This window comes from Erinaceus europaeus, chromosome 9 (assembly GCF_950295315.1).
Source record: "Erinaceus europaeus chromosome 9, mEriEur2.1, whole genome shotgun sequence".
Lineage (NCBI taxonomy): Eukaryota > Metazoa > Chordata > Mammalia > Eulipotyphla > Erinaceidae > Erinaceus > Erinaceus europaeus.
Window position 1 is genome coordinate 94113057 of NC_080170.1, and position 13302 is coordinate 94126358.

The 13302-nt window shown below is 39.2% G+C and overlaps 1 protein-coding gene across 1 annotated transcript in view; it reads left to right on the forward strand.

Moving 5' to 3' along the window:
- The first annotated feature begins 1033 nt into the window (after window positions 1-1033).
- Window positions 1034-13302, forward strand: part of MYH15 (myosin heavy chain 15) — a 184432-nt gene continuing 172163 nt past the window's right edge. Inside the window, 2 exon segments of the mRNA XM_016187700.2 lie at window positions 1034-1118; window positions 8082-8188. Coding sequence (XP_016043186.2) covers window positions 1034-1118; window positions 8082-8188 — 192 coding nt within the window.

Genomic DNA, 13302 nt, shown 5'->3' on the forward strand with positions numbered 1-13302 from the left:
ATTGATTCTAAGTGTGGCAGCTGAGTTAATCAATCAGGGCAAGTCCTCTACTTCTTCAGTTGTAAAAAGAGTTAATAATACTTGTACTACAAGTCTGAGTGGAAAAGAAAAAAACCAAGCCTCCCCCCCTCAATTTTAGAAATTACATCTCATTTTGTATCATGATGACCCAGATTCCATTTCTTTATCTCCTTGCTATCAGAAGTACAGAAGTATAGGGTGAAGGCTAAAGATAAAATAGCTTCAGTCTAACTCAATGAAATAGACTTGCTAGTTTGTCCTGTGTAGATCAGTAGCTCCAACGTTGCAGTTGCTTTGTTTGGGCTACTGACCTCCTTTCCTGTCATCTGCTCTCAGCACACATGGGCCTCCTGCCTTCCGGCCCTTAGCTCCACATTGCACTCCCACAATAGCTCTAAGCCAATCTTCTTAAATGTCTGTCTGCCAGTAGTTTTGTACATGTTCTCTTTCCCTGTGCTCACCTTTTTTATCCTTCTATTCACTAATGTTCTTCACCTATCTGACTGACTGCTTCCATTTGTCACAATCTTTTGATTATATGCTCATCTACTAAATGAACCCAGGTACCTTCAAACCTTCCTCCACCCTTATGAAGGGTCCAAGAGTTCACACCTTGACATTGCTCAGCCTGTCTCATTTTGCTACTTTCCAAGGTCAGACAGAACTCTGTGGCTCAGGGCTGTGTTAGGGCCTTCAGATTTTAAAAGAAATATTTTTGTTGACCCCTAAGATACAATGGACCCTAAGCATTATGCCTTAGTGCTTCGGGAATAAATTGACTCTACTAGGGTAGATGTTTTGAGTCTATTTTTTTGCCATAAGCTTAAGCTATAGTGTAGAGAGGAGAGAGAGGACTTAACCCTTTCTTAGTCTATCGATAGTAAATGATTCCTTATTTTAGTACCAAGTGTGTGATTTTCACTTTTTTCCTCCCATACCTATCCTCTGCAGAGTGAATCTTTTTGGCTGACTGTAAGGCTTTCACCTATTTTGGTCAACCACTTTAAGAAGGATGGACCTGGCAGAACTTGGACCAGCTGCAGAATTCCTCAGAAGTGAAGCTGAACTGCTGTCTCTGCAGTCTGCAGCTTTCGATGGTATGCCTTGTGGAGGCTGCTGGCTTCACGTAATTTATTTTGCCATTTCCAGTTGGCTACTGAGATACTGGGTTGGTTGAACAGCCCAATCAGTGTGAGATTTACTACACTGAGTAGCAACCTACAACTGTGACCCTCTGGTTGAACACCTAAGAAACTCAGTGTCCAGGGTAGGGATGGACATTTACAAAGAAAGAGAAGAAAACAGGGAGGAAACTTGGGTCTAGGCCCAGCTTACTTAGCCCTAAGACAAGTTTTCTCTTTGATAAAATTTCATTATAAGAAATACACTACCGACCCCTAGGAGTGGCCCCAGATAGAGCCTTCTCAGAAAACTCTTTGTCAGTGAATAGTTGAAGATAGGGTTGGTACATGTTATGAAAGAAAGAAGGTAAAGATTCTAGGAAGATAGGAGAAATAGAAATGATCTCTGGCCCTCTTGAGAATTATTTAATGTTGGACTTGACCTCTTGCTGGCTTCTAAGTTAGCACAGTCACTTAGTCAATGCCAAACAAAAGATAACTGGAGGCCTGCTCATCATGATTAATATTTTTTGGTAGTTACAGGCAAAGACAAAGGTTAATGAGGATTTTTTTAGCCTCAAGATTAAAAAAAAAAACTGAATTCTACATGAAAAAAAATCCCCAAGTAAATGTTGCATTTCCCCCTCTCCATTTATATGCCTGGAATACATGGCCATCTTCTGAATTTAGCTAATTAGAGATTCAGAGGGGTCCCTGAGCTAGAGCACTTGGTTAGGTGCACATGGCACCATGCTCAAGGATCCAGGTTTGAGCCCTTGCTCCCCACCTGAAGGGGGATGCTTTACCAGTGGTGAAGCAGGTCTGCAGGTATCTTCGTCCTTCTCTATTTCCCCTCCTAAATTTCCCTCTGTCCTGTCAAATAGAAAATAATAATAATAAGTAAGATAGAAAGAAAAAAAGTCCACCAGGAATAGCGTGGATTTATAGTGCTGGCACCAAGCCCCAGCAAAAACCCTGGTAGAAAGAAAAAGACTTAGAAAGGTGATAGCATAGTGATTATGCAAAAAGACCATCATACCTGAGGCACCAAAGGTCTCATGTTCAATCCCCGGTACCACTATAAGACAGAGATGAGCAGTGCTCTGGTTAAAAGAAAGAAAAAGATTTAGAAATCAGCTACCTTCTAGTCTTAATTCTAAAATTATTCAACAGTTCAATGTAAATACTGAGTGTTGTTCCAATATTTAGAATTAATTAACATTAGACTTTAGACTAACCAACTATAATTTGAGCCAGATGTATAGGACATTATATTTCCATCAAAGCCCAGTCCTGGATCAGTTCCCAGTTTCCATTCCATGGATTTCATTATTGTGATCAGATTTTAGAGTAGCTAATTATAATCCATCAAATCAAATACAATAACAGACTATCCCTGAGGTTAGACTGGTCATCAGAAGCTTATCACAGGTAGTTATAAAACAAAGGACATGATACGATAGTAGTGCCAGAGAGAAAAATCAAAACTGGGCCAAAATACTAGAGATAATTGGATGATACATTTAGTATAATCAGCAATGTAAACAATTACTTAAAATGTAGCAGTCCACGTAATTTTCAATTAATTTTCATTTGCCAAACAATCCTTCATCATAGAAACACACTGGTGGCAGAGAGCCAAAACTCAGTGAAGGTTTATCATCTGTTAGGACTAGTAGACAATGCAGTTTTCTTTTCTAAATTCAGGCCAAATGTAAGCAGTAGGATAGAGGATTTGGCAAGTGGTCTTGGGCTCAGATTCCTTGTCCTTGTTACTCTCTTGCTGTGCTGTTTAGAAGTGATCACTTTACCTTACTTGGCCTGGGTTTCTTCACTTGTCAAAGGGGATAATAATACTTTGCATGACTATCTTCTTCTTCAAGGACCAAATAATGATTCGGGTTTCACACCAGCACCCACTGCACTGAAGGCAGCTGTGGTGTCTCTCTCTCCCTCTGTCTCTGTGTTTCCACCTGGGGATGGGGGAGAAAGTCACTTCAGAACAGTGATGCTCCAAAGACAACAGTTTTTCCAAGGATCAGATGAGATAATACATGTGAAAAAGAAACACGAGGAAACTAGAATTCCTGGATTCTAAGGGAAAAAAATATGCTTTTAGAGATAGAAATAAGATGCTGTTCCAAAGCCAAGTGTTAGAATATTAGAATGAATATACAATCTATTAATATTTGAAATAACCATAAAATGGAATATTGCATGCTACAGTTTTGATCAATATCAGAAAAAAATTGAACAGAAGTACTTAAGAAAGGCTAGCAGGGGCACACCTACTTACGCGCACATATTACCATGTGCAAGGACCGGTTCAAGGCCCCAGTCTCTACCTGCAGGGGAAAAAGCTTCACAAATGGTGAAGTAGTGCTTCAGCTGTCTCTCTGTCTCTCCTTCTCTATCCTCCTTCCCTCTCTCATTTTTTTCTCTGTCCTATCGAATAAACTTAAAAACAAAACTTAAGGAAATGCTTAAGATAAGATTGGTTGTCTCTGAGTGGTTTCATTATAAGTGATTACATGGAAGTGAGTTTAGGGAAATAACTCAGCTTATTAAAGCACAGCATTTGTATGCTTCAAACCTCAGAGGTGACAGGTTCAAGTCCAGACACCACTATATGCCAGAGCTGAGCAGTGCTTTTTCTCTCTCATAGTAAATGAGTATTTAAAATTATATATATCTATACCTTTTAACTTTTTCCCAATAAACATGTTACCTATATATTAGAAAATATATTTAGTTGTCTACTAAATCATGTAAGTTAGGAGGTGTTGAAGACCCGAGATGAAGTCATAACATTTTTTTCCTGAAGCCATAGCTTTATATTTTGTAACTAGCCATTCCTAAAATCAAGGTGATCTACCATAAATGCATTGCTATCTGCATTTCCATCTCTGCAATGATATGTGTATGCAAAGAATTAAAAACTGATTACATTTATTTACTTCATCTTCAAAAACATCTGTCAGGGACTGGGCCTCAGAGAGGTATTTTAAAAAATTTTCATACATTGTTTCTAGGGGTGATGACAGAAGGAGCTAATTGTGAGGCAGGTGATAAAGCTAGTCTATGAAAGAAAAGCTGGAGGAAAAAGAGCTAAGCATATCAGTCAGAGAAAGCATACTTAATGGAAGAGTTCTGACTTGGAGGTAGGAGACCTAATTTCTAGAATCATTATTCTAATGACTATCACTAATTAGCTATGTGACTATGGACAAATCTCTCAATATCTTCCTCAAGGTTTTTTTTTTTAATTATGAAAAGGGAAGACCATGCCCTTTGATATTCAAGTTTCTTTCAAGTGATGAAAATTTGTTTAAAATGCAAATCATTTCTTCCCTTAAACACACACAATGCATACAAAATGGATGCTTTTCAAAGGAAATCTATTTCATAGACATAACATAAATTGATATACATTTTTGTAAAAAAATAAAAGGAGAAAACAAATTATAAATACAATGTAAAAAAATCAGTATTTCATCTGTAAACAAGAGCAAGCAAGTGTAAACTCAGTGCAATAAAAATACAAAATCCTCTTGCCCATGAGGTGTGTTAGTGTGTGTGTGTGTGTGATGCATTGATCATAATTATGGAGACAGAGAAAGCAGCATATTATAGAATGTGATGACATGAAAAAAACTTCTTTGCAAAGAAGGGTCAGAAGAAATGGTGAATGCTGCAGAAACTTACCTTCTATTTTTTTTTGCTAGCTGTTGAGAAATTTCCCCCGTCTCCTTTGGGCTATTCTTGGTCCAAATAAATATCAGAGAGATTATTAACAGAGAATATATATGTGTGTGTGTGTGTGTGTGTGTGTGTGTGTGTGTTACACATGAATCCTAAGATTAATGAAGAGAATGGGCTGCATATCCTGAGCTCAGGAATGGGGTAGGGACCTGAGGTTTCTAGGATAGAGGAGGCACTCATGTGACAAGGCAGTGATAACTCACATGACAAAGATAATATGCTCTGCAATTCAATGTTTGTCCTGCCAGATAGGATTCTCTTTTCTTGAAAAATCCCAGTTCTACATAGTAGTTAAATTTTAATTTTTCTAGACAGTTAAGGGAATGGTCAAATTTTCTCACAAGCCTGCAGGACTTTAACTGACAGCAGCTCTATTCTGTACGCTATAGTGGCATATCTTAGGAAGGATTGTTGTGGATATCTTGGGAAGACCTATCCTTTGTGTCCTATGAGGAGAGCACCTGATGAGGGGTCCCTGTCCTACAGCAGCAGTGAGGTCTTACTTAGATTTATGTGCTAGAGGATTATGACGGGGTTGGCATCACCCACAATGGTTGAAGAGATTCATCTGTGTATCCCCTACCCATGGCACAAATGTTTTCTCATTCAAACAAGGTTGCCCTCTTGTCCTTCCTCTGTACATCTGAAGATCTGTAAATGTTTCTGGTAAAATTTGATTTTATTTTAAAATATACATGTATATATATTAAAGTTTTAATTTTATTTTATGTTTTAGAGAGATTGATAATGAATTAATAAGAAAAAAATTCTACTTCCTAGACTCTTTCTCGAGGATTGTGGAGAGCTTGAGAAACATCTACTGGGACAGAAAGAAGCTGCCTCATGTTTAAATTTTTGGCTCGCTTCACTCTAAACCTCTTCCTAGTTAATCACTTTGTGTGGAATGGTTTGTTAAGGAATGGGACACAGGAGTAAGGAGGCTGAGATGAGAAAAATAATGAATGATGGATGTTAAACTAATCAGACAGGGAGCCATTAGACTCAAGAAGCTCTAATGCCCTAACACCTGCATAAATAAACTACAGTAAAAACCTATACATACCTTGAGTTAAAAAGAGGAAAATATATCACAAATAACAAACTAAGTTTTAACTATAGTCAGCCACCAATCTTGACACATTGTTTCTGCCTTTGATTTTTAGAATTTTTTCAATATTCACTTATTTATTTGATAGGATGAAGAGAAATTTAGAGGGGAAGAGAAGAGAGAGGGAGAGGGAGGGAGGGAGGAAGAGAGAGAGAGAGGAGAGACAGAAAGAAACCTGCAGCACTCCTTCACCAGTAGTGGGGTAAACCCAGGTCTCTGTATATTATAACATATGAACTCAACAAGGTGTCAATAAGGTGTTGCACAGCCCGGCCCATTGTTTTTGCTTTGGCCTGTGAATTTCTTCCTAGTTCTGATGAACAGGTCTTCTAATTACTTCTGGTTTGGTGCTATCTAACTCAAATTGATTTTTGCTCAGATTCCCAGTATTTTATTATCCTTCAGTTTATTTTTTTAATCGGGGATGGGGGATAGTAGATGTCAGTTATCTTGTATGACATAATACATATGCTCTCCTCAACCCCACCCTCCAATTCTACCACGTAATACTCTTAGCATCTGCTCAGATTCGCTTTCAGAATAAGGTCTAAAGCAACACTGAAGGACACAAATGACCACTAACTTAAATTTACATATAATAAGATCTTTTTGAATAATCTTTACTTAGATTTTTTTTTAATGGAACTGGAAAGGGACAATCACTGTCTGGAGTTATGAGTGGGAGGTAAGTTTTGGAATTTGGAGGGGTGGGTAAACTGTTGATAGATTATTTTTATTAGTGATTTAATACTGATTCATAAAATTATAAGATAACATGGCTATAATTCCTCACCTTCTCCAGCACCAGAGTTCTGTGTTCCCATTCCTTCCACTGGAAACTGCATTAGTTTTCCTAAGATCACAAATATGGGTTGACTGTTATTTCTATAACTATCTATATATTATATTTGCCCACTTTTTTCTATGGTCCTGCCTTCTCATCTTTTCTAAGTCACACCTGCTGCTTCTGGGTGTCCTTCCTTCACCGCACCCCCTTTCAGATCCTGATGGAATTGGAGTTTAGAGCCCTCTGGTCATCTTCCCCTAATGTTTACCCCTCTGGGACTATGGACCAAAATTCTTTACGGGGTGCAGAAGATGGAAAGTCTGGCTTCTGTAATTCTTTCTCCGCTGAGCACAGATGTTGGCAGGTTGATCCATACCCCCACTTGGTTTCCATCTTTCCATAGTGGAGTAGGGCTCTGGAGAGTTGAGATTCCAGAATACATTGGTAAGGTCATCTTCCCAGAAAATTCAGCATGAAATTAGAGGAGCAGGCAGCTAGCTTTTTGGGTAACAAAATGCTTGCTGTATGTTTCCAGACATTGTTTGCTAAAATACTTCTTATTGCTATACAGTAATGTTGTGAGTGCCTCTTTAGTTGGGTGAATTTTCATTATTCTATCTAACTTTGCAACTCCAAGTAAACAAATAGACAGAAATAAGGTCACATGTATCAGTATGAATATACTTTTTCTTTTTTGGCAATTTTTATTTCTGATTAATAGTGACTTACAAAATTATAAGATTACAGCATATGATTTCACACTATGCCCATCACCAAAGTTCTGTGTCCCCACCTTCCCAAAGATAGACACTGTAGTTTTCATAAGGTTTTTATAAACATTCTGTTTGCTTCTGTTTTTTGTTTGCTTGTTTTTGAAAGTTCATATGTATCAGTTCTCTACATTTCACATATGAGTGAGTCCATCTGGTAGTTGTCTATCTCTTTACTTATTTCACTATTCATAATCAACTCTAGTTCCATCCATTTTTGTCCCAAAGGACACAATATCATCTTTTTTGATTGCAGAATAGTCTTCCGTTGAATACATATTCCATAATTTCTTTAGCCAGTCATCTGTTGATGAGTGTTTAGGTTGTTTCCACTCCTTGACAATTGTGAACAATGCAACTATGAACATAGGAGTGCGTGTGTCCCTTTGAGTTTGTGTTTGTATGTCCTTTGAGTAGATGCCTAAGGGTGATATTATATTGCTTGTAATACCAGCTTTACTTACTAATATATGTATATTTCTGAAATGTTGTAATCTAATTTTTTTCTGTAGGGCAGAAGAAATGCTGGATTCTTGATAACAAGAATGCTTATACTGAAGCAGAGATTAGAGGGAGTGGAGATGATGGCAAAATCATTGTTGAAACAACAGATGGGAAGGTAAGAAAATCTTAGGTCTCCAAGATAGCTCTCCTGGGAATGCACCTACTTTGCCATGCATGCAAACCAGGTTTGAGCCCAGCCCCAACTGCAGTGGGAGAAACTTTGGTGACTGCAGTGTCTTTCCTCTCTTCCTCTCCTCCCCTCTCCTCCCCTCCCTTCCCCTCCTCTCTCCTCCCCCCTCCCCTTCCCTCCCCTCCCCTCCTCTCCCCTCCTCTCCTCTCCTCTCCTCCCCTCTGCCCCCCTCTCACTATCTTAAATTTTTTTAAAAATATTTATTTATTTATTTATTCCCTTTTGTTGTCCTTGTTGTTTTATTGTTGTTGTTGTTGATGTCATCTTGTTGGATAGGACAGAGAGAAATAGAGAGAGGAGGGGAAGACAGAGAGGGCAGAGAAAGACAGACACCTGTAGACCTGCTTCACCTCTTGGGAAAGGACTCCCCTGCAGGTGGGAAGCAGGGGGCTCAAACCGGGATCCTTCTGCCAGTCCTTCTGCTTGGCACCTCGTGCGCTTAACTCGCTGCACTACTACCCGACTCCCTCACTCTCTTAAATTTATCTATCTTCCCAGTCCCTGAAAAAGTCCGTCCAGAGCAAAAAAAAAGTCCTGGAAATGACGATAAAGACAAAAAGAATAATACTTTTTAAAAACAATTTTAAAAAGTTCAAAAGAAAATATTTAATTCCTGGAAGGATTGACCATGTTCTCTAATTAAATCTCACCTTTCTCTGATAGTTTAATACCTGACTTAGAATAAGCCACTGACTCCCCTTTGAAACATTTGTTTTAAAAGAAACTCTCCCAATTACCATAAAAGATTTCAAAACAAACACATAAATAAAGCTAAGAGATTTCCAGATTAAACTTATTGACTTCAGAACTCACCTTTTTCCACTTCACTCATTAATGTTTCAAGATTTTTTTAAAGGTAACTTTTAGAGTGAATAGCAATCTAAGAAACTGAAGTAAGTATCATTTTCTAGATCAAAGAATTAAAGAAGAGAGGAGTTCCTTGGACAAAGAGAAGAAGACAGTGCCAGAAAAGCTAAGAGATGCTCTATCATGTGAAATGCTAGAGGAAGATATTAGAGATTTAGAAAAAAATAACTGTATATTCTAGAATTAGAAATTTGCCAATGACCTTGATAAGAATATTAGGTTGGGGTGTAGACTGGACTGTAACCACTTATAGTGCTAGTTAGAGAGATTGTAATAGTCCTTAGCCCCTCTCCTTATCACCAGTGTATTCAGAATAACAAGATAGTAGTGAGACATATAGTCTTTTGTCAGAATTTCTGTCCAAATCACCAGCTTTGGGCTGCCTGCCAACCCTCTAGCTTTTTTTTTAAATTTTTTTTATTTAAGAAAGGATTAATTAACAAAACCATAGGGTAGGAGGGGTACAATTCCACACAATTCCCACCACCCAATCTCCATTTCCCACCCCCTCCCCTGATAGCTTTCCCATTCTCTATCCCTCTGGGAGCATGGACCCAGGGTCATTGTGGGTTGCAGAAGGTAGAAGGTCTGGCTTCTGTAATTGCTTCCCCGCTGAACATGGGCGTTGACTGGTCGGTCCATACTCCCAGTCTGCCTCTCTCTTTCCCTAGTAGGGTAACCCTCTAGCTTTGAACTGAGCCCTGCTTCTGCCCTGAGTCAGGTAAAGACTTCCTTGTACATATTACAGATGATTCTTTACTCATTCGTATCTGCAATCTTCACCAAAATCTTCTCCTTCCCAAGTTCATTACAAGCCAACTCCAATAACAAACTTACATAATCATTTTCAAGAACCGCCCCCCCCCCCCAACCAGAGAACTGACCAACTCTAGTTTTTGGTGGTAAGGAGGACTGAACCTGGGAATTCAGAGCCTCAGGCATGAGAAACTCTTTGCATAACCATTATGCTATCTATCCCTGCTCCAAAGTCTCTTATTTATTTATCTATTTATTTATTTATTTATAGGAAATACTGACAAAACCATAGGATAAGAGGGGTACAACTCCACACAGTTCCCACCACCAGAACTCCGTATCCCAGCTTTCCTATTCTTTAATCCTCTGGGAGTATGGACCCAAGGTCATTGTAGGATGCAGAAGGTGGAAGGTCTGGCTTCTGTAATTCCTTCCCCGCTGAACATGGGCGTTGACAGGTTGATCCATACTCCCAGCCTGCCTCTCTCTCTCCTTTTTTTTTTTTTTTAATTTCTTTATTGGGGAATTAATGTTTTACATTCAACAGTAAATACAATAGTTTGTACATGCATAACATTTCTCAGTTTTCCATATAATACAACCCCCTTTAGGTCCTGTCATCCTTCTTCAGAGAGACCTGTATTCTCTCTCCTTTTTTAATGCCATTCTTTGCATTTAGATAATTTTTTAGTTATAAAGTTCTTCTGAAGCTCTGCCATTTGTGGTTTTTTAATATGGCTTACTGAGAGCATCTCTGTGTTAAAAAAATTCCCATATTAGGTAGATTTTTTGAAGGAGAAGATTGGATAATACTGACTTGAACATACACTAAGAAAAATTCAGAATGTTTCAAATCACTAAGTAAGGATACTGGAAATTTCTTTATTTTTTTTCTTAGTAAGTCCTTATAATTAAAAGGAATAAATTTCCCAAGCTTGAGTGTCTTACTTCTTTTTATAATATTTATTTATTTTTCCTTTTGTTGCCCTTTTTTTTATTGTTGCTGTAGTTATCATTGTTGTTGATGTCGTCATTGTCATCAGTAGGATTTATTGATAGGACAGAGAGAAATGGAGAGAGGAGGGGAAGACAGAGAGGGGGAGAGAAAGAAGAGATACCTGCAGACCTGCTTCACTGCCTGTGAAGCGACTCCCCTGCAGGTGGGGAACCGGGGGCTTGAACTAGGATCCTTATGCCAGTCCTTGGGCTTTTCATCACGTGTGCTTAACCCGCTGCACTACCACCCAACTCCCGAATGTCTTACTTCTTACTACCTGGCTGTAGAGTTCTTTAGTTTTTATTTTTTTTTTATTAGTGATTTAATAATGATTGACTAGATTGTGGGATAAGAGGGATACAACTCCATACAATTCCCACCACCAGAGAGCTCTGTATCCCATTCCCTCCATTGAAAGGTTTCCTATTCTTTAACTCTCTGGGAGTATGGACCAAAGATCTTTATGGAGTGCAGAAGGTAGGAGGTCTAGCTTCTGTATTGCTTCTCAGCTGGACAAAGGCAATACTGGTTTATCCATGTTGTTGAGCCAGATGTTGTTGTGCGCGGGCCGCGGAGAAGAGAGAGGGGTTCCGGAGCGAAGAGGAAACACAAATCTTTATTTGCGCTGGCACCTCAGAGTTGGGTGTTAGAGAAGCAGGTTGGGCCACGTGGAGGTAGCGAAAATGGCCGCCTCATGCAGTAACCTTTCCTGCGTCTGAACACCGGAGTGAAGCGCTGGCAAGAGAGCGAAGTGCAGAAAACGAAGGGTTTTTATAGGAGTAGCTTTTGTGAGAATGGGAAGGGGGAGGAGTAGCCAAGCACTCCAGGATAGGATGATAACTCTCATGAGAATGGGAGGGGGGAGGAGTGACCAAAGCTCTCCAGATATCTCGGGGATCTAGACAATGACCTGAGGTCACAACATGGCTGAACAGGCACTCTGAGAATGTCCCAACTCTCGAGGGAACTAGCAGTATGGCAGATGTGACTGCATCTGCACAATTTCCCAGCAGATCCATACCCCTAGATTGTTTTTATCTTTCCTTAGTTGGGTAGGGCTCTGGGGAGGTGGAGTTCTAGGACAAATTGGTGAGGTTGTCTGCCCAGGGAAGTCAGGTTGGTGTAATGGTAGCATCTGCAAATTGGTGACTGATGAGCATTAAGATATAAAGCAGAGAGTCGGGTGGTAGAGCAGTGGGTCTGCAGGTGTCTATCTTTCTCTCTCCCTCTCTGTCTTCCCCTCCTTTCTCCATTTCTCTCTGTCCTATCCAACAATGACAACATCAGTAACAACAGCAATAATAACTACAACAATAAAACAACAAGGGCAACAGAAGGAAATAAATAAATATTTTTTAAAAAGATATAAAGCAGAACAAATTCATTAATAACCAGGAACCTAAACGTAAGAGTATAGCACATGAAATTTGGAGTCTTTGTTTGAAGGAGCTAGGAAGTATATTTTAGGTCTATTCCAAGGACCCTCGTGACTTTACTAATTTTTGACTGAGCTGAGTAGCTAACATGCAGGTGTGCTAGGAGTATTGTCCAGGAAGATGATGTCAGAGTTGAACACAGGACTAGAAAGCTAGATAAGGGCAGAGAGAAGATCCCAAATATGGGAAAAGTATATAAATACTGTTAACTGTAAACCCCATCGATCTGACTTCATCAATATTTAGCACAGGAGCCTATGCATCCCTGTTGACCTAAGCTCACATTCTATGGTCATGGCTAGGAACATTCTAGGCTGCACTCAGTTCAGGACCAGTCTTCCTCTACTGGCAGAGTATGTTGACCCAACCTCCCTTTGGAGAGTGGGGCAATTTCTACTACTGTTGTTCTACACTGAGATCAATATCCTCTAGAGGGCCACAAGAGTGTTTATGATGTTGTTCTTGATGGAAATGACCAGTGATGGTGAAGAGAGGGATCTGCTAGAGGTCTAGACCCATCATATCAATGTGAGAATCCAAGGATTCCTTGACTGGTGCCCCAGATGATGGGGTGGCCTGATAGTGAAAAAGGGACATCATTAAAGTATGTCAGTCTCTTGCCCTTGTTTAGCTTTTATAGTTCTTACTTTATCTGACAAAGTTAGACTTAGAGTGATTCAGGGAAGTGAAATAAGAAGTCTGTGAGGAGGGTATCTAGGTCTAAGTAGAAAATATTTAAGTACTTTATGATTATTATTTTTTTAGGTTTTTCTATTTGCTACACTTACTACTACTGTAGACTATTGCACACTTTTACTTTAAGGTATATATATATATAAAATATATATTGTATTTCTCCAACTTATGGATACATGTGCACATATGCCCTATCTCATGGGCCCTGGTCTATATTTAGGTTCCATAACTTTGTTAGGAAGTATGCTACCCAAAAAGGAACTAAGAAGCCCTTGAGCTAGGAAAGG